General features: G+C 45.2%; 1 protein-coding gene across 2 annotated transcripts in view; it reads left to right on the forward strand.

Moving 5' to 3' along the window:
* The window catches only part of FGL1 (fibrinogen like 1), a 35209-nt gene that overhangs the window by 2826 nt on the left and 9671 nt on the right, over nt 1-22712 (forward strand). Inside the window, exons 2-4 of one of the 2 annotated variants that reach the window (XM_071212613.1) lie at nt 2992-3087; nt 11605-11684; nt 14404-14581. In XM_071212613.1, coding sequence (XP_071068714.1) covers nt 11622-11684; nt 14404-14581 — 241 coding nt within the window. In that variant the 5' untranslated portion in view covers nt 2992-3087; nt 11605-11621. The remainder of the gene's footprint in view (nt 1-2991; nt 3088-11604; nt 11685-14403; nt 14582-22712) is intronic. The other variant, XM_004452071.5, reaches the window with a different exon arrangement.

The following is a 22712-nucleotide window of genomic DNA, read 5'->3' on the forward strand; positions in this document are numbered from 1 at the left end:
TTTTACACAGATAACACAGACGAATATGAATATACTTAGTGAAAGGCTATTTTATTCTCTTTCTCTGAGCCTTGTGTATGACCAGATGCTCTCACTTTCTTTCATGCAGTTCTGGCTCATAAAATGAACACTCTGTACTTCTAAGATTCTCTTTGTATGTTTTCAACTTTTTCTTTCTATTTTCTTTTTCTTTCTTATAATTAAGGAATTATTCTTGTTTATTTTTTATTACAGTAAAAAACTTTATTGCTATACCCTGAAAACTATGTAACTTATTACCTGTTTAAGAAATCTCCATTATGTAGAGGTATTTTTTTTTTTTTACTGCTTGAGGTTTATTATGAATTTTAAATTAAGTAATAGGGACCAGAAGGACATATATGAGATTTTTAAAAAACAGCTGTTATAAATTTGCTGGGGAAATATATTTATTACCAACTAAGCGCATGAGTCAACCTGATAATTTATTGTGAAATACCTAAGACAAGGCCCTTGGCATAATGAGATAACCAACTTTTACATATTTTAGTTATTAAGTCTTGAGTTATTTATTTTCTTTTGTGATTTTGTAAGTCAAACCTCTCTTATAAGCTGTCCTTAAAGTTTTAGCTTCTTAGCTAAAACAAATACCATACAAGGGGTTGGCTTAATAATAGGAATTTATTGACTCATTGTGTCCCAGGGCCGGTATCCTCTGGCTGGCCCGCACTCTTGGGCTCTTCCCTCACGTGGCAGTGTACACAGTGACCTTGTCTCCTTGCTCTCCTGGGTTCCGTTGACCTCCACCTGCTGTCAGCTCCCCATGCCTTCTCTCCCCGTGGCCTTCTCTCAAAAACCTCCAGTACTAGAATTCGGGCCCATCCGAATTCTGTCGGATCACACCTTACCCGAAGTAACCACACCACAAGGTTCACACTCACAGGAATGGGTTACGATTAAGAACATGCTTTCCTGGGCTACGTAACTCCAAGTCACCATCGCCGGAGGCCCGGACCCCAAAAAGACATGCTCTTCCCACATGCAAAATACATTCATTCCATCACCCGAAAAGCCTTAAGCCATTTTAGAATGATGCCAAAGTCAAAATCTCACTAAAATCAGGGTGTGATTGGTCCTAGGGCAAAATTCCTCATCTGATGGACCTGTGAAACCTACAGGACAGGTTGGTCTGTGGACCAACGCTTTGTCCTCTAGGCCTGAGGGAGCGGCATCCCCACCCCTTCCAAGCCCTGGGCAGAGGCCACGCCCTCCCCCAACACAGGGGCGTAGGCCCCCCTGTAAGCGTCAGAGCGGTGGTCAGTCTCTCCAGCCGCAAACACCTCAGGCCAGGACATTCCACCCTCTGGACCCCCAAAGCACATTTTTCTTTCCACATACGAAATACATTCATTACATCACAGTATTTCAAAAAGGCTTATAGCATTTCAGTAGCACTGCTAAGTAAAAAGTCTCATAAAAATCAGTCTAGGTATTCAATATGTCTTGGGGACAACATTTCCCTGTGGCTGTAGACCTGTGAAAGTTAGAAAACAAGTTATCTGTTCCCAACTGGCATAGGATAAACACTTCCATTGCCATAGGGAGAAATTGGAAGGAAAACAGGAGTCATGGGTCCCAAACAGTTTTGAAAGCCTGCAGGGCATGCTCCTTTAGATTTCAAAATCTGAGTCACCCATGGAATGACATCTCAGGACCTCAAGGAGGTCCCCTCTTCCAAGGGCTTATCTTCCCCCTCTTCCAACATAGGCATGGCAGCCAAGCTTTAGGCCTCACCATTCAAAAACACTGGGGTGACAGCCACACTCTCCCCAATCTCCAGGGCACAGGTCCAACCTTCTCAGAACAGTGGGGTGGCAACCAAACTCCCCCCAATTTCCAGGGAGTGTGCTCCACCCCTTCTGAATCCTGGGTGGCCACATTCTTCCTGAACAATGGGATAGAAGGCCCACCCTCTTCCAATGCTGGGGCAAACTCATCCTTTCCTCTCTTGGCCAGAGATGTCTTAAGTTCAGGCCTCTGCTTCCATGGTTTTGCCCTTGAAGTCATTTTTCCTTCAATCACTCACTTTTCTGTCCCTCTTAGTCCAGACTGACAGTGGTTTAATTCATATAGATTTTGCAAAAAACTTTTTTTTTTTTGCACGTAGTTCACAGCCATCAGGCAATAAGACTTTCCACAAGTCCTTTCTGGATAAGTGCATTTCCAATCCTGGCTTGCTAGGAAACGGCTGTCTGGTTCCAAGTTCAGCTAAGTCCTCATGGGGCCCTGTTCTCTGGAGACTTGTTTTCTGGAAGCCCAGAATTTCCCAAACCACCAGTTTCCAGCTTCTTTGTGCCCAGGAGTTCAGTTCTCAGCTTATCCCTTTCCCCTTATGTTTCGTGCTAAGCTTCAAGGAGAAGCCAGGCCATGTTCTCCACATTTAGTTTGGAAATCTCAGCTAAATATCCAAGCCCCAGACCTCCTATCCTATAAATACGGGTTGCCCCACCCTCTTGGCCTGAGATCTCTTTGGTTCACACCTTTGCTTCTGCAATTCTACCTTTGAAGTTACCCTTCCTTCAATTATTCCCTTTTCTGTTCCTTTCAGTCCAGGCTGGCAGTGGTTCTACGCATATAGATTTTGCAAAAGCCTTGCCAGCTTTGCATGCAGGTCAAGGAGGTTCAAACCGTCAGACAATAGGACTTTCCAGAGATCCTTCCTGAGTAACGGCACTTGCAGTTCTGACCTCCTCTGAGATGACCGACTGGAGCTATGATCAGCCACACCCTCTGACGCGAAGGGTAGTCCAGTTACACCCTCATATGGCCTCACTCCCCCAAAGCGCAGGGAACTGTCTGATAGACCCGATTTTGGCTCTAGTCTTTGAACTTGTTACCTGAATAAGCTAAGAATTTTCTAAATCATCAATTTCAGCTTACTTTGTGCTTAATGGTTTAATTCTCAGCTTATCTAACCTAGAGCCCCAACTTTCCTTCTTATCTACTCAACAGATATTTTATTGAGTGCCTATTCACCAGGCCCTGGGATACAGCACTAAATAAAGCAGATCAGATCCTCATCTCATGATGCTCACACTCTAGATAGAGGTGAGGAGACAGACAATAAGCAAATACGTGGTATTTCATTGTATTTGGGGAGAAGTGCTAAGGGAACACTTAAGCCAGTGCGTGGGTGGGGAGGCTGGTTGTGGTTTTATATGTGGTGGTCAGAGAAGGCATCTCACAGCGGTGGAGAAGACGCGTGGGGGGCTTTGCAGGGTACGTGAAGCCCTACTGGGGGGATCGTGTATTCTGGTTTGTCCAGAACAGGTCCAGTTTGGACTGTTGCTCCAGGGTCATCATTAACAGCACTCCATCTCACTTTCGAAAATGTTCTGGTTTGGACAGTAAGTTATGGGGTCTCCTGTTTACAGGTCATCGTGAGCACTTAGGCTTTGACCTCAAGAGCAATGGGAACACATTGAAAGGCCAGAAGCAGAGCTGTAATGTGACCTGACCTAGATTTCAAAAGGATTTCTCTCGATGTTTGTGTAGAGAATTGACTGAAGGGTACAAAGGTGGACGCAGGGAGACCCGATAGAAGCTGTCGCAATAATCTTCCAGTGGGGGCTTGGACTGGTGGTAGGGACAGAGGGGGTGAAGAGTCGTTGGAGGCTGGGTAAATTTTGAATGGAGCCTTTCTTTGGGAAAGTTATATTGCTTCTCTACACTAACTTCCTGAGTGAAAGTAAATGTTTTGATTTCACTCTGAAGATTAGTTCATGGCAGACCCAGGAGATTTCATGTGCTGATTATGTGTTTGCAATACTTTCTTTTGTTTACATATTTTAGGTATTATGTATTTACTTTAATGTATTGGCATAAGGGGCAGCATCCTATAATAACAGGCTGTTGCTAAATCACTTTCTCTCTTATTAAATGAGCCACAAAGAGTTATTTGTGTTTAAGCTCTGTCTTTGGGCCTTCAAAGGCTGCAATGATTCCAGCGGGTTCTTTCCATCTAACCAATATGTATTCCTTGGAAGCATATGCAGTCTTCTGCTTTGTAGGTCAAAATGTTCAAACACCTGCCATTTCTTATAGCTCAGCCTCATCTTAGAAAAGAAACCAGTGGGCACTAAGAAAAGAATCACAGGAGATTGAAGGGGTCCCAGCCAAGGCCACATGATCTTTGGCAAGTCCCCAGACATACCCATATTTATTTTCTTATTTTCATGGTGAAGCTTAAGAAATAACAGAGTGGACAATTGTATCTCGGTAGCGTGTCTAGTGATCATCCAATGCAAGTGCAATATGTTACAGATGACTGTTTTCCTCATTTTTCCAGTCCCACGCTGGACGTACAGAGGTGAGTCCGTCTGTCTTGGAAGCGCCTTTGAGTGCAAGGCTTCTGTAGCCTTGTGGAGGTGAGCTGGACAGGGCCGGCCGACCTGCTTTTACTTAACACCCAGAGCCCTGCTGCTCTTGGTGGCCTTGACAGGACATTGAGCTTGTCCTCAAAGCAGCACCTCACAATTTCTCTCTGCCATTATTACATTTTTTTTTAAGATTTATTTTTTATTTCTCTCCCCTTTCCCCTCCTTTCCCGTTGTCTGCTCTCTTGTGTCCATTTGCTGCGTGTTCTTCTGTGGCTGCTTGTATTCTCGTCAGGTGGTACTGGAATCTGCATCTCTTTTTTTGTTGCATCATCTCTCCATGTATGTGGCACCACTCCTGGGTGGGCTGTGCTTTTCACGTTGGGCGGCTCTCCTTAAGGGGCACACTCCTTACATGTGGGGCTCCCCTATGTGGGCGATACCCCTGTGTGGAATGGCACTCCTTGTGTGTGGCAGCACTGTGCATGGGCCAGCTCACCTCATGGCCAGGAGGCCCTGAGTTCAAACCCTGGACCTCCTATATGGTAGGTGGAAGCTCTATCAGTTGAGCCAAATCTGCTTCCCCATTATTACATTATTATTCTCATAACTGGGAAGAAAGATATTAAAGCATACTATCCATCAATAGTGGTCTGGTGGTAGGGATTAGAAGAGTAGAACCCATTAACTTTGTTTAAACTTCACCCAAAGATAATTAGAAACTGTATGCTGAAACTCTTCTCATTCTAGTTTATTTGTTCTGGTCACTGTTTTGCTCTGAACCCTTCTTCACAAACATAATTTTGTTTGCTGCCATTCATTTTAAATGGATAGTTATTACCTCTTAATAAATTCCCCTGATGATTGATTCATGACGGATCTACCACTAGTCAAGTTCAAAAAAAAAAAAAAGCCAGCCACAGTGAGTAAGGGATTACTTGTACAGACATAGCTATATATCCTATTCTCTTTTTTGGTAGTATGGAGGTTTATTTATTTCTCTTCTTAACATTAAAACTAAAACAAAATTTCCATAATTTTACCTAATATTGAACAATATGTTGACTAAGCTAATTAACAGTAGTTCTAAAATCCAAGGATTATCACTTTTTTTTTTTTTGAAAAAGGACAGGCAATTCAGAAGCTGGACAATGTAACAGAAAACACTGATCCTGAGTATATTTATCATTCATGTAGGAAATGACTGTCTATTTTATAAACAAATAAGACAAGCCCACACTTTCTTTAGAGAGCAATTCCTTCTAGATGATCTTTAGAGAGCTCCACTTAGCATTTCAGCTTTACTTAGGAAATATCAGTCTAAGTTTCTAATGGGATAAAATTTAAAATTACTTAAGCTTAGTACGAATAACAGTGGGTACATTGACAACCTATGATGGTTTTTTTCAATGTGATTTTATGAAGTGTAGTCATTGAAAGATGATTGGGTCCTTTCTTTTTCTTCTTTCCCTTTTTCCTAGTTTTCCTTCTGGTATAGAGATTTGTTGTTTTTTTTTGCCAGGCTTTCATGCAATAAAATTACATTTAAATAAACAAGATTAGACCATTGGTTTAGGTAAATCTATAAGAAAATAAATATTTTTATTACACAGTTCAATTGCTCTGCTCGATTTTAAAAAGTGGAGATGTCTTCATCCCACACGTAGCTGAAGTAAAGGATTGTAATTGGAGTAAGACCTTATTCTCCTGCAAGCTCTTTCAACACAATTAGAGTCTTGACAGATGGGTCAATAGGAATGACACATCTTCCAAGAACTCCAGACAAAAGAAACGTGAAACTACCCCAGAATCAGGATAGAAATACATTTGGTTATAATATCAGGTGTCTTTGGTTTAGGATATCGATTTGAAAATGAAATTTTGCTACATCTATAGATATGTTCTCAACATCTGCAAATGCAAGGTTTAGGAAACTGCTCATGGTAAATGAGGGCTCTTCAGGGCAGTTTGTTTTGCATCTTCAAGGAAAGGAGAATGATTTCTTTTTCTATTAGAGAAATTGTGGGCTTACAGAACAATCATGCATAAAATACAGGATTCCCATATGCCATCCTGTTTAATAGGAGATAGCTTTTAAGTTTTCTTTCATGATAACAATTATAAAAGCTACTATTTATTAACTCGGGTAGTACCCAGAGAAGTTTTTTTCTTAACTAATTCCAAGATTACTTTATCACTTAGAAAATATTAATGATAGCAAATCTATTCACCTTTGTTTTTCCAGTTTGCTCCCTACCTCTATTTCTTTACAATCCTCTTCTCACCTGACTCTAGCCTTGCTAAAAGTTCACAGAGGGGGTCTTTATATATATATATAGTCATAAGTAAACTTATTTTCCATATTTTAATATACACCAATATGCATGAAAACATCTACTATACATAGCACCTGACGTAAGTGTATAGCCAATATATACCTGAATTTTAAAGAAAAATAGTTAGTAAGTTGGTAATAAGAAATACCAGAGTTTTCCTACTCCCTTCCTACAAAGTATACAGTATAAATACATAAAAGGATAACTTTCTGAAAAAAAAATGATCTACTGGTGCTAATTAGAGCTTTTGCTCGCAGAGTAATTGTATGCGTTCGTGTATTTTATCTAATTTCTTTGCCAGGTTCATGTACTCAGCAGTCCACCTCTGTCTACACATATTGGTCATTTTTTCACAGTGTTGGATAAAAGCCTTAAAGCATAGCAAGTAAATGATGTATTCTCTTGGCAAATCAATTGCTCTTGTACGGCTTTCTGCCCAGTGTTCTGAAAGAGAACGCTTGGCGTTTCGGTGTTTCTCTCCACTGTTCAGTAACTAAGGACACGGAATGAAACTTCAAGCCCGCCTCCGTCTGGGGGAAGCCCTCCTTGGAGAGGAAGAGCGGAGCACCGCGGCTCCACCTCTCCAGCGGGCGCGGATGAGGCGCGCCAGCCGCGGGCTTCTTTGGAGGAGGTCAGGAAAGGACAGCGCCGAAATGCCAGTCTGCCAAGATCTGCGCGTGCGCGTGCGTGCGTGCGTGCGCGTGCGTGCGCATGCGCGTGAGGCTCTTCAGTGCCGGGGGGGGGGAGGGAACGCAGGCTCGCAGGGGTGAAAGAGGGGCGAGGAGAAGCCGGGCTGGCGGGGCTTGGCTCCGGGACGCCGAGAGGGCTGGCAGTGCCTGCGCCCGCGCTCTCCTGCCTGCTCCCTGGCGTCTCCCTTGTCCACCTTCAGTAGAGAGTGAACCTTCCGTGTTCTGCCCGGGCGGGGAAGCCGTGTTCACGGCCTGCCCACGCTTCGGTGAGGCCCCGGGCAGGAGCCCGCTGCGCCCGGGCTGCCCTCCAGGTGGTGGCTGGTGCTCCACGGGCCGCGCGAGCTGGAACCCAGTTCCTTCTCGGGTGTTCGCTGTCGCTGCTCCTCACTCACCGTTGGCAGCTCTGCCACGTGCCCGGATGCTTTGTCACCTGGAACGCGCGGACGTCGCGGGCCGAGGCTTTTCTCCTCTCCCCCTCTCTTGGACCTCGACAAGTCGTGTCTTTAGAATTTTTCTTTACTGCATTTCCAGAAGAGCTTTGTGAGAAAAAAATAAATTCATGTCTTCAACTGAAAGCTCCCATTACTTCTTAACACTTATTTTCTCAAAAAACACTGAGCCCAGTGGTTTTCCGCAGAACAGGATACGCATGGAGGAGTATTAAGGTTTTCCAGAGAAATGAAAACAGTGATAAGAGTTTACTCACACAGGCACACACATCCTCACCTATATATGCACACATGTGCACGCATACATGTACGTGTTTGTGTATTGAGAGCTGCTGTAAGGAAGTGTGGGTGTTGGCAAGTCAGAAGTCCAGAGGGCAGCTCAGGTTGTTGACGTTTCCATCCAAGTCTGTAGGGGGCGCCAGGGAGAAGTGAAGGGTGTAGGCTGGAGGAGGAATTCTTTCTGATTCTGGAAACCCTGAGATCTCCCTTTATATATATATATATGTATAGTTTTTATTATTTATTATTTTTATTTTTTAAAAGATATTTAGATTGCATAAGTGTTACATGAAAATATAGGGGATTCCCATATGCCCCACTCCCCGCACTGCCCACATTTTCCCATATTAACAACATCCTTCAGTTGTGTGGTACATTCATTGCAATTGATGGGCACATTTTGGATCATTGCCACTAAATGTGGGTTAAAGTTTACATTGTAGTTTACACTCTCTCCCACACGATTCTGTAGGTTACAGCAAAATTTATAATGGCCTGTCATTGCAATGTCATTCAGGACAATTTCAAGTCCCAAAAATGCCCCTGTATGACATCTGTTTTCCCTTTTCCACATCTCAGAACTTCCAGTGGTCACTGCCTCCACAACAATGATACAATTTCTTCCATTGCTAAAATCACGATAAGTCTATAGTAGAATACCAGTAAGTCCTCTCTAGTCCATAGTTCATTCCCCAATCCTGAGAATTCTGTGTTGATGATGCCTACTCCACCTCCAATTGAAAGTCCCATACAGCCAATGGATGGGACTCTCCTGCTTGCAGTTGTAGGCTCTCTTGGTTCCTTGGTATGGTGGTTGTCCATTGTCACCTCCTTGATAGTTGTCCTAAGTGAGTCCAATGAACTGGAGAGAAGGGGTTGCAACTCCCTTGAGGCTCAGGGCCCAGATGGCACAAGGACAGACCAAAGACTCAAGTCTCTTGGACATACACCTATCAACTCCAGCACCAACTATATGTTCAACTAGAAGGGACAGAAGAGGCTTGTGGAGGGAAACCACAACTGAGTCCAATTCTGTCACACTGGGGATTACAAACTCCAAAGTAGTGCCCACTGGCTGGGCATCAAAGTCCTGAGCTATCTGCCCTGACTATAGTGTCTCCAGAGCCCTCAAGAGCCCCACTATTTGAGCAATATTTACTTTGGCAGTCAATGAGATCCTGCTGAGACGTGCACAAGTGTTACCTCTGGGATGCCCTCCTGACTCACTTTGAAGTCTCTTAGCCATATAAACTAATTTGTCTTGATCCTTCCCCCCTTTTGGTCAAGGTCTTTTCCAGTTGTATTGTTGATTGGTGCTTAGTGGTAATCCCTCAGTGCCAGGGAGGCTTATCCCTGGGAGTCATGTCCCATGCTGGGGAGAAGTAATTGCATTGCATTTATATGCAGAGTAAAAAAAACCAAAAAAACAAAAAAACACAGACTGATTGGCTGGGGCCATCCACATTATTTAACTTAAAGCCCAAAGCGCTTGTAGCTGCTAATCCTACTTACTAAATACGTCTATATTAAGTGTTCCACCAACTTATCTAGCAAAGGACACATGAAATTAACCATCACTGGAGGAAAGTACATCAGCAGAAATAGATTATAGTTTTATGGCAAGAAAATCACAGTTTCCCCTCTGAGAAGGAGTTTCCATCCTGGGGAACAATTTCTGCAGAGGCAACAACTAGACTTTGATTGGGGACAGCACAATGAGTTAGGTGCTGGGAGTGGCCTTCGGTTCACCTTATTTTAAACCAACCAACAGGAGCAAGGGAGTAGTTGGAGAAAGGCATGTAAAAACCATCCAACTGCACACCCAGCACACTGAGACACAAGTAATGAAGATTGAGTGAATCAAGGCTCTATTGATCCATAAATATGGTATTAGGGATTACAACAGAGGACGTACTTAATTCTGCCTGGGGGACTGGTCTAGAAAAGTGTAACTTTATTCTTTACTACATATTGTAATTCATGCGTTCTTCATTTATACCATCCCTAATCGCCATTTCAGTGTTTGTTTTCATTCTTTCCTGCTGTGTTGGCTTCCACAGCACCTGGTGCTGAGCTGCCTGCAGATGGGCTGCCACCCCAGGCCTGCTGCAGCTCAGGGCAGCGCCCCTTCCTGCCCCACTAGCTGCTCTTCCTTAGGAGGAGCATGGCCCAGGAGGACAGTGGTTGTGGGCTTGTTCAGGAGTGAGGGTGTGTTCACTGCGGAAGGCTAGGTAGCAGGTGCCTGCTGTCCCTGTGGTGGCAGAAGTAGGGAAGGAAGGCTGAGCAGTGTAAGGGGTAAGGGCGGCCCTAAAGCCGGGAAGACCCCAGCTCAGCTGCTGTCTCAATTTATCCCGTGTGTAGTCTTGGGGAAATGACTTAACCTCTCTGATCTACTCACTCGTATAATGTGGACAAAAGTCCCTGCCTTGGAGAGTTATTTGAGGATGACACAAGATGATGCCTGTGAAATGCACGGTACTGTTCTACAGTTCTTTACACAGCAGTAAAGAAATGACTAAAAAATTTGGTCATTAAGTTCTTATATCTTCCCAAACCTTGGTGAATACTGGAATCAGCTGGAATCTTTGAAAAAATGCCATGGTCTGGATCCCATTTTCAGACACAGTGCATGGATTTTTTTTTAAAGCTCCCAAGTGATTCTAAAAGGCAGCAAACTTTTAAAGACAAAAAAGCTTAAAAAGTGATATATGAAAAGCCCTAGTGGGCATGAGTTCTGTAAGAATAAAAATCAGGTAACAAATAATCCAATTGATTCCAATTCTTTTTGAACAGAAGTCGTAGGTATAAAATTTGCTTGAAGACTGTGAGGACATTTTATTTTCTAGGCTCCTCAGCTTTTAGAACTTATGAAAACTTAGCACTGCGGCAGCATACAAAGGCTGTTGAGAGGATGAACAAAATTTTTCATGGAGACTCACAACTTCAAGACTAATTTAAAAAATAATCTGAAAAAAATGGTAATTTTCCTCCACCACCTTAAGCAGGGCCAGCTTCCTGGTAGCTTGACTTTCATTAAGACACAGAGGAAAGCAAGGGGCATCATCTCCTACTAGCTATAATTTTCCTTATGTCCATTTTGCAGATCAGCAACATTATAGTAACTTGCCTAAGGACACAGAACTAGTAAATGGCTCAGGCAGCAAAATAGGGACCCAGATCTGTCCAGTTACAAAGCCTGGGCCCTTTCCGCCCACAACACTGTCACACAGAAGGACCACAGAGAAGCCGGGTCCCTCCCTGCTTTTGTAACAACCCTCCCTCCATGTCCAGTCCAAGGATGGATCCAATCTGAGGGTGGATTGGTCCAACCCAATCTAAGGATGACTGTCAACAGCATTCTGTGCCTGTCGGGGAGAGTTTCCCAGGAGATGCTCAGGGTTAGGACGTCCTGCAGCTGATAATGAACCAGCCCCAACCTGCATCTCCTGGGAAAACCGAAGTGGTTAAACTAAGGACGTTCTTTTTGTTCTCGCAGATCCTTCAACGGCGAAGATGGGGAAGCTGTTTGGTTTCATCCTTGTCACCGCTGCTCTGCTAATGGGCAGAGAAAGCTGGGTAAGCTTGTTGCAAAAACTATTATTGCATTTACAATGCCTGCTCTGACCTGAATTTTCTTTAATTTTGCACTTGTCACTAAAAAAAGCTTAAAGAGGGGGGAAAATGAAAAAGATTTGTGGAAGCAGCTGGCACATAGTAAGCATTGACTAAGTGCTTTAAACATTTTTTTAAGTAAAAATCAGCGTTCACAACAAATAAGTAAAATCCTTTTGAATTCACTGGAGTGATTGAGCTGGTTATATAATATTAAAAATTTAAAACTGTCAGTACATTCCAATATTGAGCGCTGTTTACTGTAAACCAAACAGATTATTTTACATAATTAGAGTGAACTCGTGTCTTCCTCCATGAAGGAGTAAAAAAGGTCTGGATAAGTAAATTTCTGGGAGAAAGAAAAATAAGCTTACATACAGTCTCTTTGAACATACTTGGCCTACAATCCCTTCAGTTATTTAAAACCTGAATAGTCCACTATGTTAAACAAGTTTACAACCAATTTCCCATTATTGGAGAGCAACATGGGATACCTGATAGCAGAAAATGTTTTTGCAGTTAATTTGTTAGACTGAGACTCTGGGCTCTAAGCAGGTAACTCTCTCAAAGCAGATGAGTCACAGAGTGATGAGGATAGAGTACGAAGATCAAATGATAACAAGAAATAATTCTAGAAAAATTGCTAAGCGAGATTCGTGACTTGGATGTGGACCTGGGAGGGGGGTACAGGAGAGGTGTCTACTGCTGCTTCTCCATCTCTTGATAAGTGGCTTTCAGTCTTGAGGCTGAATTTCTCTATTTACACTCATAGTCCCTCATCAGAAGCAGTATACCCCTTTGCTTTGCCTACTTGTCCTGTTTTGCCTAGTCCTCATATTCATGGAATGAACACTAGGTAGTGCATAAAGAGAGGAACAGGAAGTTATGAAAATACAAATTGGGAATATATCTGAGTATAATCGATGGCAATTATGATATGACAGTCCTGGTGTGAGCTACAAATACAGCTGTCAAAGTGAAAATGGAAGAATGGCAAAAAAAAAAAAGTATCCATCCTCCTTTCACCACCCCCAGTGACTCTCCCAACAGAGTATCAAGACCCTTCTATGCAGGTTTTTGGACCCAGAAGCCCTTCCCAAAAGACCCCACTGTGGCAACTCTCCTTCCGAATTCACCTCCCAGATTTGCTTTATCTTTAAGAGAGCTCTGCTCTGTCAGATGCCACATTCAAAAAGAGCTCATAAACTCTTTTAAAAGATTATTTATTTCTCCCCACCCCCTTGTTGTTTGTACTTGCTGTCTGCTCTCTGTGTCCATTCGTTGTGTGCTTGTCTTGTTTTTAGGAGGCACCTGGAACCAAACTTGGGACCTTCCATGTGGGAGGGAGGTGCCCAATTGCTTGAGCCACCTCCATTTCCTGCTTGTTATGTCTTTCATTGTGTTTTCTCATTGTGTCTCTTCATTGTGTCAGCTCGTTGTGTCAGCTCATCATGCCAACTCACTATCTTGCTCATCTTCTTTAAGAGGCACTGGGAACCGAACCCAGGACCTCCCATATGGTAGGCGGGCACCCAACTGCTTGAGCCACATCCTCTTTCCTGATCAACTCTTTTATATGCAGCATCCCTGGGTTATTTGGCTTTTCAGAGAAAGTAAATGTCTTACTGTAATGCCTGGAGCCTTCCCATCCTTTTCTTAGGTTCTGAGGGAAAAGTCACAAATAAACAAAAAGCTCAAGTGTTTTCAGTAGAGCTTCCAGCAACGAGTAAATGAGGTTTGGTTTAAACCAGCATTGCTTACAAAGGTGACCACATGCCATCCAGATTTCAGCATTAGATTGTATTTTTAAAGCATGTTTGTAGCAAGAGTCATTCAAAAGTCTCAGTGGTTTTAGGGATTGACGCACTAAAGATACAATTAACATCCATAAAGCACTTCAGTGTTCAGCAAACAGGCAGTAACATGTAGAAGTGGAGAGCTGACCTGAAACTTGGCATGCTCCTCCTGGCTGGAAGTCAGGAACGTTTTCTCATCGGGGCTGAACACGTTCCTTTCTCAGGGAATTGGGAGGCTGGGATGAGGGGTGAGAGATCATCCAGAAGGCTCTCACATCGTCGTTCTGATGATTTAATAGTCATTCATTTCTTCAGTCCAGGAACTTCAACACAGCCATGATTTCTTATTCTCAAATAAGAAATGGTAGCAGAGCTTCTTAAACCGCTTTCTGTAACTCCCAACGCCACAGTTTATACTTGTTATTGTAATGGATGCTTCCCCCTCCTTGACACGATACTGTAGTTGTTTACACTTGTTATCATAATGGGTACTTCTCACTCCTTTACTTGATACTGTAATTGTTTATACTTGTTACTGTAATGACTATTTTAGCCTGGTTACTGGTTACTGTCATGGTCACAGCTCCACCTCCCCTTGTCGGAATCCATAAATACCCTAAATTCTTTAGATGAGGGGAGACCGACTTGAGCAGAAGGACCCTTCTCCAAAGCCGGGCCACCTGGCACTGAAGCCCGTTCTCTCTTTGAAGCACCGGTGTCGCTAAACTGATCCGTGCGCATCGGGCAGCAAACCTGTGGTTTTTTAGCAACATTTCTAGTTGGAAAAATTTTCTGAAATGGGAGTTGGGGACCAAATGGAAAACTGAATAGCCCGGTTATTAGAAGCATTTCTTCTCCATGAAAATGAGACGCTTCTCGCGTTGCAGGCTCTCGAGACCTGTCTCCAGGAGCAGGGGCGGCTCCGAGCCCAGGTGCGTCTGCTGGAGGCCCGCGTCAAGCAGCAGCAGGTCAAGATTACGCAGCTTTTGCACGAGAAGGAAATCCAGCTCCTCGAGGATGGAGAGGCCAGAGTCATCGACCTCGGAAGCAGGAGGCAGTATGCAGGTCTGGGCTGATTTTCTGTGTCCCAGTGTCTCATGGGCAGGGATGCAACTAGTTATTTGTCCACTCCAGCTTTGGCCAAAGAGCTTTCCCTATGCCAGTGACCAGCAGAGTGGAGCAGTGCATAAGCTGTAAATGTCTTCTACTCTCTTACCCTTTGAGCTCTACAGCTGACATTTCATATGAATGCTAATTATCTGGGAATTTCTGTAGTTTAATAAGAGACTAAGACAACAGACTTTAAATATTAGTGTGCACATGGCAGATTATATTGTGGATTTAGACACTTGAGCTTTGTTGTTTTTTTTTTTAAGATTTATTTTTTATTTATTTCTCTCCCCTTCCCCTCCCCTGCAGTTGTCTGCTCTCTGCGTCCATTCACTGTGTGTTCTTCTGTGACCACTTCTATCCTTATCAGCAGCGCCAGGAATCTGTGTTTCTTTTTGTTGCTCATCTTGTTGTGTCAGCTCTCCGTGTGTGCGGCCCCATTCCTGGGCAGGCTGCACTTTCTTTCACGCTGGGCGGCTCTCCTTACAGGGCGCACTCCTTGCACGTGGGGCTCCCCTACACGGGGACACCCCTGCGTGGCAGGGCACTCCTTGCGCGCATCAGCACTGCTCATGGGCCAGCTCCACACGGGTCAAGGAGGCCGGGGTTTGAACCTTGGACCTCCCGTGTGGTATGCGGACGCCCTAGCCACTGGGCCAAGTCCACTTCCCTGAGCTTTGTTTTCATTTGCATATTTTCTCTGGTATCATTTATGCAATTTTCCCTTTTGAAACCACGATGTGCCTTAAGTTGGCGAATAAGGTAATGGAATAAATGAGGGAGAAAGGAAAAAGAATCAGAACAATTTAGGCAAATGAACAGTCATTTTTATGATTATACTTCATGGCTGGTAATTTTCCTTTTGATTAGGCCCATATTTCCCCCTGGAAACAAAACGATCTTAGAATTGTCAGCACATTTCACGTATCACTGCACAGGCTGTTATTCACTACGGAGAACGATTATTTTGGCTTTGTCAGCAGGAAAAGGCACCTTTTAATTTAAACAGACCATAGGGTCAGAAACAAAGAGAATGCCGGCTGGCATAGCCTTTTCCTGTGCCTGCCCTCGCACTACCGCAGGCGCCGTACTTTCTCTCTCGGTGAATCGCCCGGGCCCTTGTGGCCTCCTCGTGGCCTCCTCGTGGCCCGCAGAGCCCCCAGCATGGCAGGGCCTCGTGTTCATGGAAGAAGGCAAGGTGGTACATCGAGACAGAAATAGCAGGACAGGCAAGCGTGAACGGGGGAAGCCATCGACTGAAACGGAAAGACTGAAGAGTCAGAGTCGCCAAGCGGACGGGAGGAAAAACGTCTTTATTTCGTCCCTCTGAATCTCCTGACCACTGTGGGGTGTCAGAGCTGGGAGACCCTCCAGCCTGGCCTTCGGTGTGACGCTCCGCTTCTCTGCCTTCACCCGGAGCCTCGCGGCCTCCTCTTAGGCCCTTCGGCCCACGCTCCCGCCCTCTCGCCCACATCGCGGTCTTTTGCCCCTGATCCTGGGGTCCAGCTGCCCTCCCCTTAGAGGACGAGAAGGAGGCCGGAGCGGCTGGCCGGCAGCGGGGGCCGGCTTAGAGTGAGGATGGCTGTGGGACCCAGAGGCACGGAGGCAGCCGAACAGATGCGGGCTTGGAAAGCCCAGCGTCCACCTGAGAGCAAACCGGGGCTCAGGACAGCCGGCCACCTGGAGCAGAAGCCACGGCGGGTCCTGGGGGCCATGCAGCCGGGGCTGTGCACCAGAAGCTCCCTCAAAAATGCAGATGCTGGGCGGGGGCTGGGAAGCTGAGGGCTCACCCCACTGGCACTCACCACTCAGCCTGCAGGCTCGGCAGACGCTGGCGGGTGACGGGCAGAGACGTGGCTTCTCGTGGGCCTCCGCATCCCCGAGGAGGAAGGGGGTGGCCGACGGAACAGGGAGAGCGCATGGCTGGGGAACCCCGAGTTTAGACACCCCGATCTTTTATAATGGCATGCGAGCACCTCTACTCCAACTTTGCCCCGGAGGAAGGCATGGTCTTCATGATGTGGACAGCAAACGAGCCTGCCTCTCCTCTGAGGGAGGCACCACCTGCCTCCCAAGACTGTTGACTACACAAACATGAGTGAAAGAAATAGCTGAGAACAGAGCTCTGCTGGCAGGAGGTGGAGAAACGCGGGCGGGCCGCGCGGGAGTGCCTCGTGGGATGAGGCTTTGGACCTGTTGTTGACGTGGCCAGTTATCCACCTGTTCTGACTGGAAAGGGCCAATAAAGCACAGGTTGGAGGATGGAGTCTCCCAGGGTTAATTGGGTCAATCGTTGTGGAAAACAAGGTGGGTTCACAGAGAGGGAAGGAGCCAGAGAGGCCACCGGGTCATCGGGGGCTGACCCTGCATTGCCATATGTGTCATCATCCAATGGATGACCCTACATTGCCATATGTGTCGTCATCCAACGGATGACCCTGCATTGCCATCTATGTCATCATCTGATAGATGACCCTGCATTGCCATATGTGTGGTCATCCAAAGGATGGCCCTGCATTGCCATATGTGTCCTCATCCGATGGATGACCCTGCATTGCCATATGTGTCCTCATCCGATGGATGACCCTGCATTGCCATATGTGTCATCATCTGATGGATGACCCTACCTTGCCGTATGTGTCGTCATCCGATGGATGTCCCTGCATTGCCATCTGTGCCATTGTCTGACAGATGACCCTGCATTGCCACATGTGTTGGGATTTGATGGATGAGCCTGCCTTGCCATACATGTCATCATCCAATGGATGACCCTGCCTTGCCATATGTGTCATCATCCAATGGATGACCCTGCCTTGCCGTATGTGTCGTCATCCGATGGATGACCCTGCATTGCCATATGTGTCGTCATCCAATGGATGACCCTGCATTGCCATTCATGTCTTCACCCAACAGATGACCCTGAATTGCCATACATGTCATCATCTGATGGATGTCCCTGCATTGCATATGTGTTGTAATTTGGTGGATGACCCTGCATTGCCACATGTGTCATCTTCTGGACAAGGAAGAGAGGGTACTTTATAAAGGAAAGAAGACTGGAAGCATCGTTGTCAGGGCCCCAGAGCTCAGGCCAGCACTGACCCCTGTGGGCTGTCTGAGGACTCGGACATCCCCCTGAGAGTAGGCTCAGATGTGACTGATCAATGGAATGTCAATGGGACCTCGGGGAGGAGGAAATCAGGAGCAGTGACCAAAAGCCCAAGTGCATGAGCAGAGCTGGAGAGAAGAGGATAGAAACAGAGAAAGAAGAGGTGAAAATACAAGAAAGGCACGAAGGCGAGTGTTTGATTCCAGGGATGACAACTTCTTGTTCGCAGTGGCTCAAGGTGGAAAAAGAAAGAGTTTAAAGTGTTAGGTGATGGGGGAGCATTGCTCTAGTGTGTGTGCACTGGCTTTGTGGAGGCAGGTAGTTATGGGACCAGAAGTATATGGTGGAACCAGGAGTTGGACGTCATCTGTTGTCATTCTTCTTTTTTACATGCTAAATTCCAGCAACCCCAAACATATTTCAATTTCTCAAAAGCACCCTGCTCTCCTGCATCTTGGGAACTTTGCAATAGCCCTTTCCTCTCTCTGGAACTTTCCTCTCTGCCCTGGCCACCCCCACCCTATCTCACCCCCCGCCCCCTGCCCTAGGCAGATGCCTTCACCCATCCTTTGGATCCCAGGATGCTCTACACTTCAACCAGGAAACATTTCTTGACCTCGGAGTCTGGATTAGGTACCACTTCTGTGCATTCCAGCAGCAAACTTCACTTTTCTATCTTTAGCACTTATCATGGAGTATTGTCCTGCATGCATAACTGTCCGTCTTCCCTGCTCAACTGTTGATTATTGCATTTTCAGTACCTTACATGGTGACTGGTGTGTAGTATATGCTCAATAAATATTTTTAAAAATTTAATTGATGGAAGAGATCAGATGAAAGACTGAAAGGACAAACACTTCATAAAGATCCATGGGGGGAAGCGGATGTGGCTCAGGCAACTGGGCTCCCACCCACCACATGGGAGGTCCCTAATTTGGTTCCTGATACCCCTAAAGAAGACAGCAAGTTGGCACAACTGGGCAGGCATGGCAAGCTGATACAATAAGAAGAAGCAACAAGAGACACAAGAAGAAAAACACAATGAGAGACACAACAAAGCAGGAAGTGGAGGCGCCCAGTGCCTCCTAAAAGAAGACATGCAAGACAGTGAACTGACACAACAGGCAGATGCAGCAAGCTGATGCAACAAGAGACACAAGTAGAAAAACATAATGAGAGACACAACAATGCAGGGAAGGGAGGTGGCTCAAGAGACTGGGTGCCTCCCTCCCATATCAGAGGTCCTGGGAGGTCCTTCTAAAGAAACAAGGAAAATGAACAGATATAGCAAATCCAAACAATGAGGGGATGGGTAGAAATAAATAAATAGTAAAATAAATCTTAAAAAAAAAGACCCATGAGGTCAGACAAAACTGTTATTTGAAGGCAGCAGGTTGGTCATTCAAGGAATGAGCATATAAACATGATTACCAAAGTGGTACAGAATGGGAGATCAGTCTCAGGGGCAAGAGAAGTCCGTTCCATTATCCCAAATTGCAAACCAAGCTCAAAATCAAGGGTATTTATTCAAATACACCTGAGCAGGTCACCAACACAGGTTCAAGTGCAGGTAATGGCAGGATTTGGCAATCAGGTGTTTGTTCCTGGAACTGGGCAACCAATTATGGGAAGACAGATATGAGAGCTAAAAACCCAATCCCTGTGTTGCGAGTGCGTTGAGAATCAGGCTTTAGGAAACAGTGGTCATCAAGGAATAACAAAGGTTAGTGACTAAAAAATCAATACACTGAAGTCAGGGCAGGGCTGACTGTACAAGCTGGGTTAGATAGAAGGATCGCTTGGTTGGGCCAATTAGAATTGTGTGTGTGTGCGCGCGCTTATCACATGGTGTTGAGATCAATTATAGATAGTGTAAAGGTGATTGTTTCTGGATATAAAATTCCAAAAGTCAGATTATATATAGTCCACATGGAGGAGAAGGAGAATAAAATGTGAAATATACAGTTAAATTGTACTTTATTTTTCTGCATATAAGCAGATAATACTAGTGAGCTTAACACAGGCAAACACTCAGTGATTCCTGTAAAATATATACTAACTTGTTCACATCAAAGTTTGTTCTCAGTGTCCTCAAATGTTAAAGATTAAATGTTCATATATATGATCCATAGAAATACAAATTTATTCTTATTTACAAGTTACTATAGTATTACTATTATTCTTTTTTTTTTTTTTTTTTTAAAGATTTATTTATTTATTTAATTTCCCCCCCTCCCCTGGTTGTCTGTTCTTGGTGTCTATTTGCTGCGTCTTGTTTCTTTGTCCGCTTCTGTTGTCGTCAGCGGCACGGGAAGTGTGGGCGGCGCCATTCCTGGGCAGGCTGCACTTTCATTTCACGCTGGGCGGCTTTCCTCATGGGCGCACTCCTTGCGCGTGGGGCTCCCCCACGCGGGGGACACCCTTGCGTGGCACGGCACTCCTTGCGCGCATCAGCACTGCGCATGGCCAGCTCCACACGGGTCAAGGAGGCCCGGGGTTTGAACCGCGGACCTCCCATATGGTAGACGGACGCCCTAACCACTGGGCCAAAGTCCGTTTCCCTATTATTCTTATTTACAAGTTACGATAGTATTACTAAATTAATTATTTTCTCAATTCTATTGTATCTCATGGTAGAAAATACCTAATTACATGCAACCTAGCAATTTGTATCAACAGTGCACAAATCACATGATTTTTATACAGCATATAATTAAGCTAAATCTTTTTTTTAAACGTTTGGGTGCTATTGAAATATGCACCTAAATCAAAAGATTTCAGTACCAATTTCACGTTAATGGGTGGAATTCACAACCATCTTGGCAAGAGCACTGGTGTAGCAATGCCCCTTCTCAGGACCCCCAGTCTTTAGGAGGGTCTCTTAAGGCAGCATATGCTGTGCAGAAGCCTGCTTTCAAAGGTTAGCTGCCAGAGGCAGATGTGGCTCAATGGATAGAGCGTCCGTCTACCACATGGGAGGTCCAGGGTTCAAACCCGGGGCCTCCTGACTGGTATAGAGCTGGCCTATGTGCAGTGCTGATGTGCTCAAGGAATGCTGTGCCACGCAGGGGTGTCCCCCACGTAGGGGAGCCCCACAAGCAAGGAGTGCACCCCATAAAGAGAGCCACCCAGCACGAGAAAAGTACAGCCTGCCCCGGAATGGTGCCACACACTCGGAGAGCTGACACAACAAGATGACGCAAAAAAAAGAAACACAGATTCCTGGTGCCACTGATCAGGATAGAAGCAGTCACAGAAGAACACACAGCAATTGGACACAGAGAGCAGACAGCTGGGGGGTGGAGGGAATGGGAGGGAAATAAATTTTTTAAAAAAGCCTAGCTGCCTTCCTGCCAGCGTCGGCCTCCGGCAGGTCACTCAGGCTCTGGAAGCCTCCTGTCCCGGGCTTGTGCAGTGGCGGTGAGAACCCCAGCTGCCTGGCCGGAAGGATTAAAGGAGCGAGTGCACCTAACGAGATCCCGGCGGCATTCAGTTCAAAGGAAGCGTTCCGGGAATGCCCGCCCTGGACGTCACTGTAGCTCCTCTCCTGTGTCCAGAGCAGAGAGGCCAGCACTACCGCGTCCTCTGAAGAGCGAACCCCCTTTCCCGCCTCGTTCTCGCCGGTGCTGCCTGGGGGTGCAGGCGGCGGGGGCTCTGGGGAGGGGCTGACCTCCACTGCTGGGCACCTCGAGTTTAGCAGGTGGGGTCCCACTGCCTTTGGCTGTCAGCTTTCAGCCTTGGCGGCCATCCTGGAACAACAGGAAAATTCCCATTTGGCTGGTTGTCTTGTCACTTCAGGACGCTGAAATATTCAGCCTTCAGCATGGTTTGCTCTTTGGGTGATCAGAGAAACCATTCACAACATCTGTCCAGACAGAGGGCAGGAAAGCCTGGCCTCACCCAGCGTGGCGTAGGTATCCAAAAGTCCTTATTTAACCCTCGTGAGCACAGAGCCCGTGACCCTGCAGCCCCCTATGCTCTCCAGGGGCTTGAGTGGGTCGGAACATTTCTAAAACCTGAATTTTAAACATATGGTTATTGTTTTAAAGCCTGCATTGCTTCCCCAAGCCAAGCTCCTTGTTTGCTACTGATGTGGAGCTTTTTTATATTTATTTATTCACTGTGGCTTTCCAGTTGAAAGCTTTTATCTGGCTCTGAAGTTGTGTTGGCCTTTTCTTCTGGGGAGAAGAAAAAACAGAAAACTAATATGCAGCTGGTATGAAAACAGCAGAAAGAGCTGGGGGACATCTCCATAGTCATAAAGTTTTACAGAGGCAAATATTCTAGCCAATCATTTCCATATTTGACTGGAAAATAGAAAACTTGAAACTTATGAGTCTTTATTATTCGGCTCTTTTGTAGGAGAGTAAATGTAAGCAAAGAGCCCCTTTCCCAACCAAGGTTAAATATCTGCTTATTTTAATGAAGAGGGTTGTATAATATATTTCACTACAAGTGTAAGGTTTTTTTTTTTAAACATCATTGAGTTAATTTTAGATCATACTTTCCCCATTGTTTTCCTTCGTGTTTGATTGCCAAGACAGAATCCTTTTTAAAATTCAACATTTATAAGGAACACTTGGGCCTCTGGACCTCAAAAATAAACATATGAACAAGCCTGAATCATTCCAAACTCAAACTCCTCACCCAAGCTAGAGAGTGTGATTGGCCTCAGCCTTGGAAGGGCTTTGTAATGTGCTCCAGGTTCATTATTTTCTTTTCTCTCCTGATTTCTATTGCCTATTTAGCCTATTTGATGCATAGTATATTTTATTTGTAACAAAACAAAAGAACAGAGTTGTAGACAATTCAGCATTGGAACAATGAAAATGAACTTAAAATTATATTAAAGGAATGGAATTGTCCAATCAGGAAGAGAAATGTTGAAAAGGAAATTACAACGGTAAGAGTAAAATGTGAGAGTTAGTAATGTTAAATTGTAGTATTTTTGTTTGAAAGTCTGTGACTGAGTACTCC

The sequence above is a fragment of the Dasypus novemcinctus genome, chromosome 29 (assembly GCF_030445035.2).
Source record: "Dasypus novemcinctus isolate mDasNov1 chromosome 29, mDasNov1.1.hap2, whole genome shotgun sequence".
Lineage (NCBI taxonomy): Eukaryota > Metazoa > Chordata > Mammalia > Cingulata > Dasypodidae > Dasypus > Dasypus novemcinctus.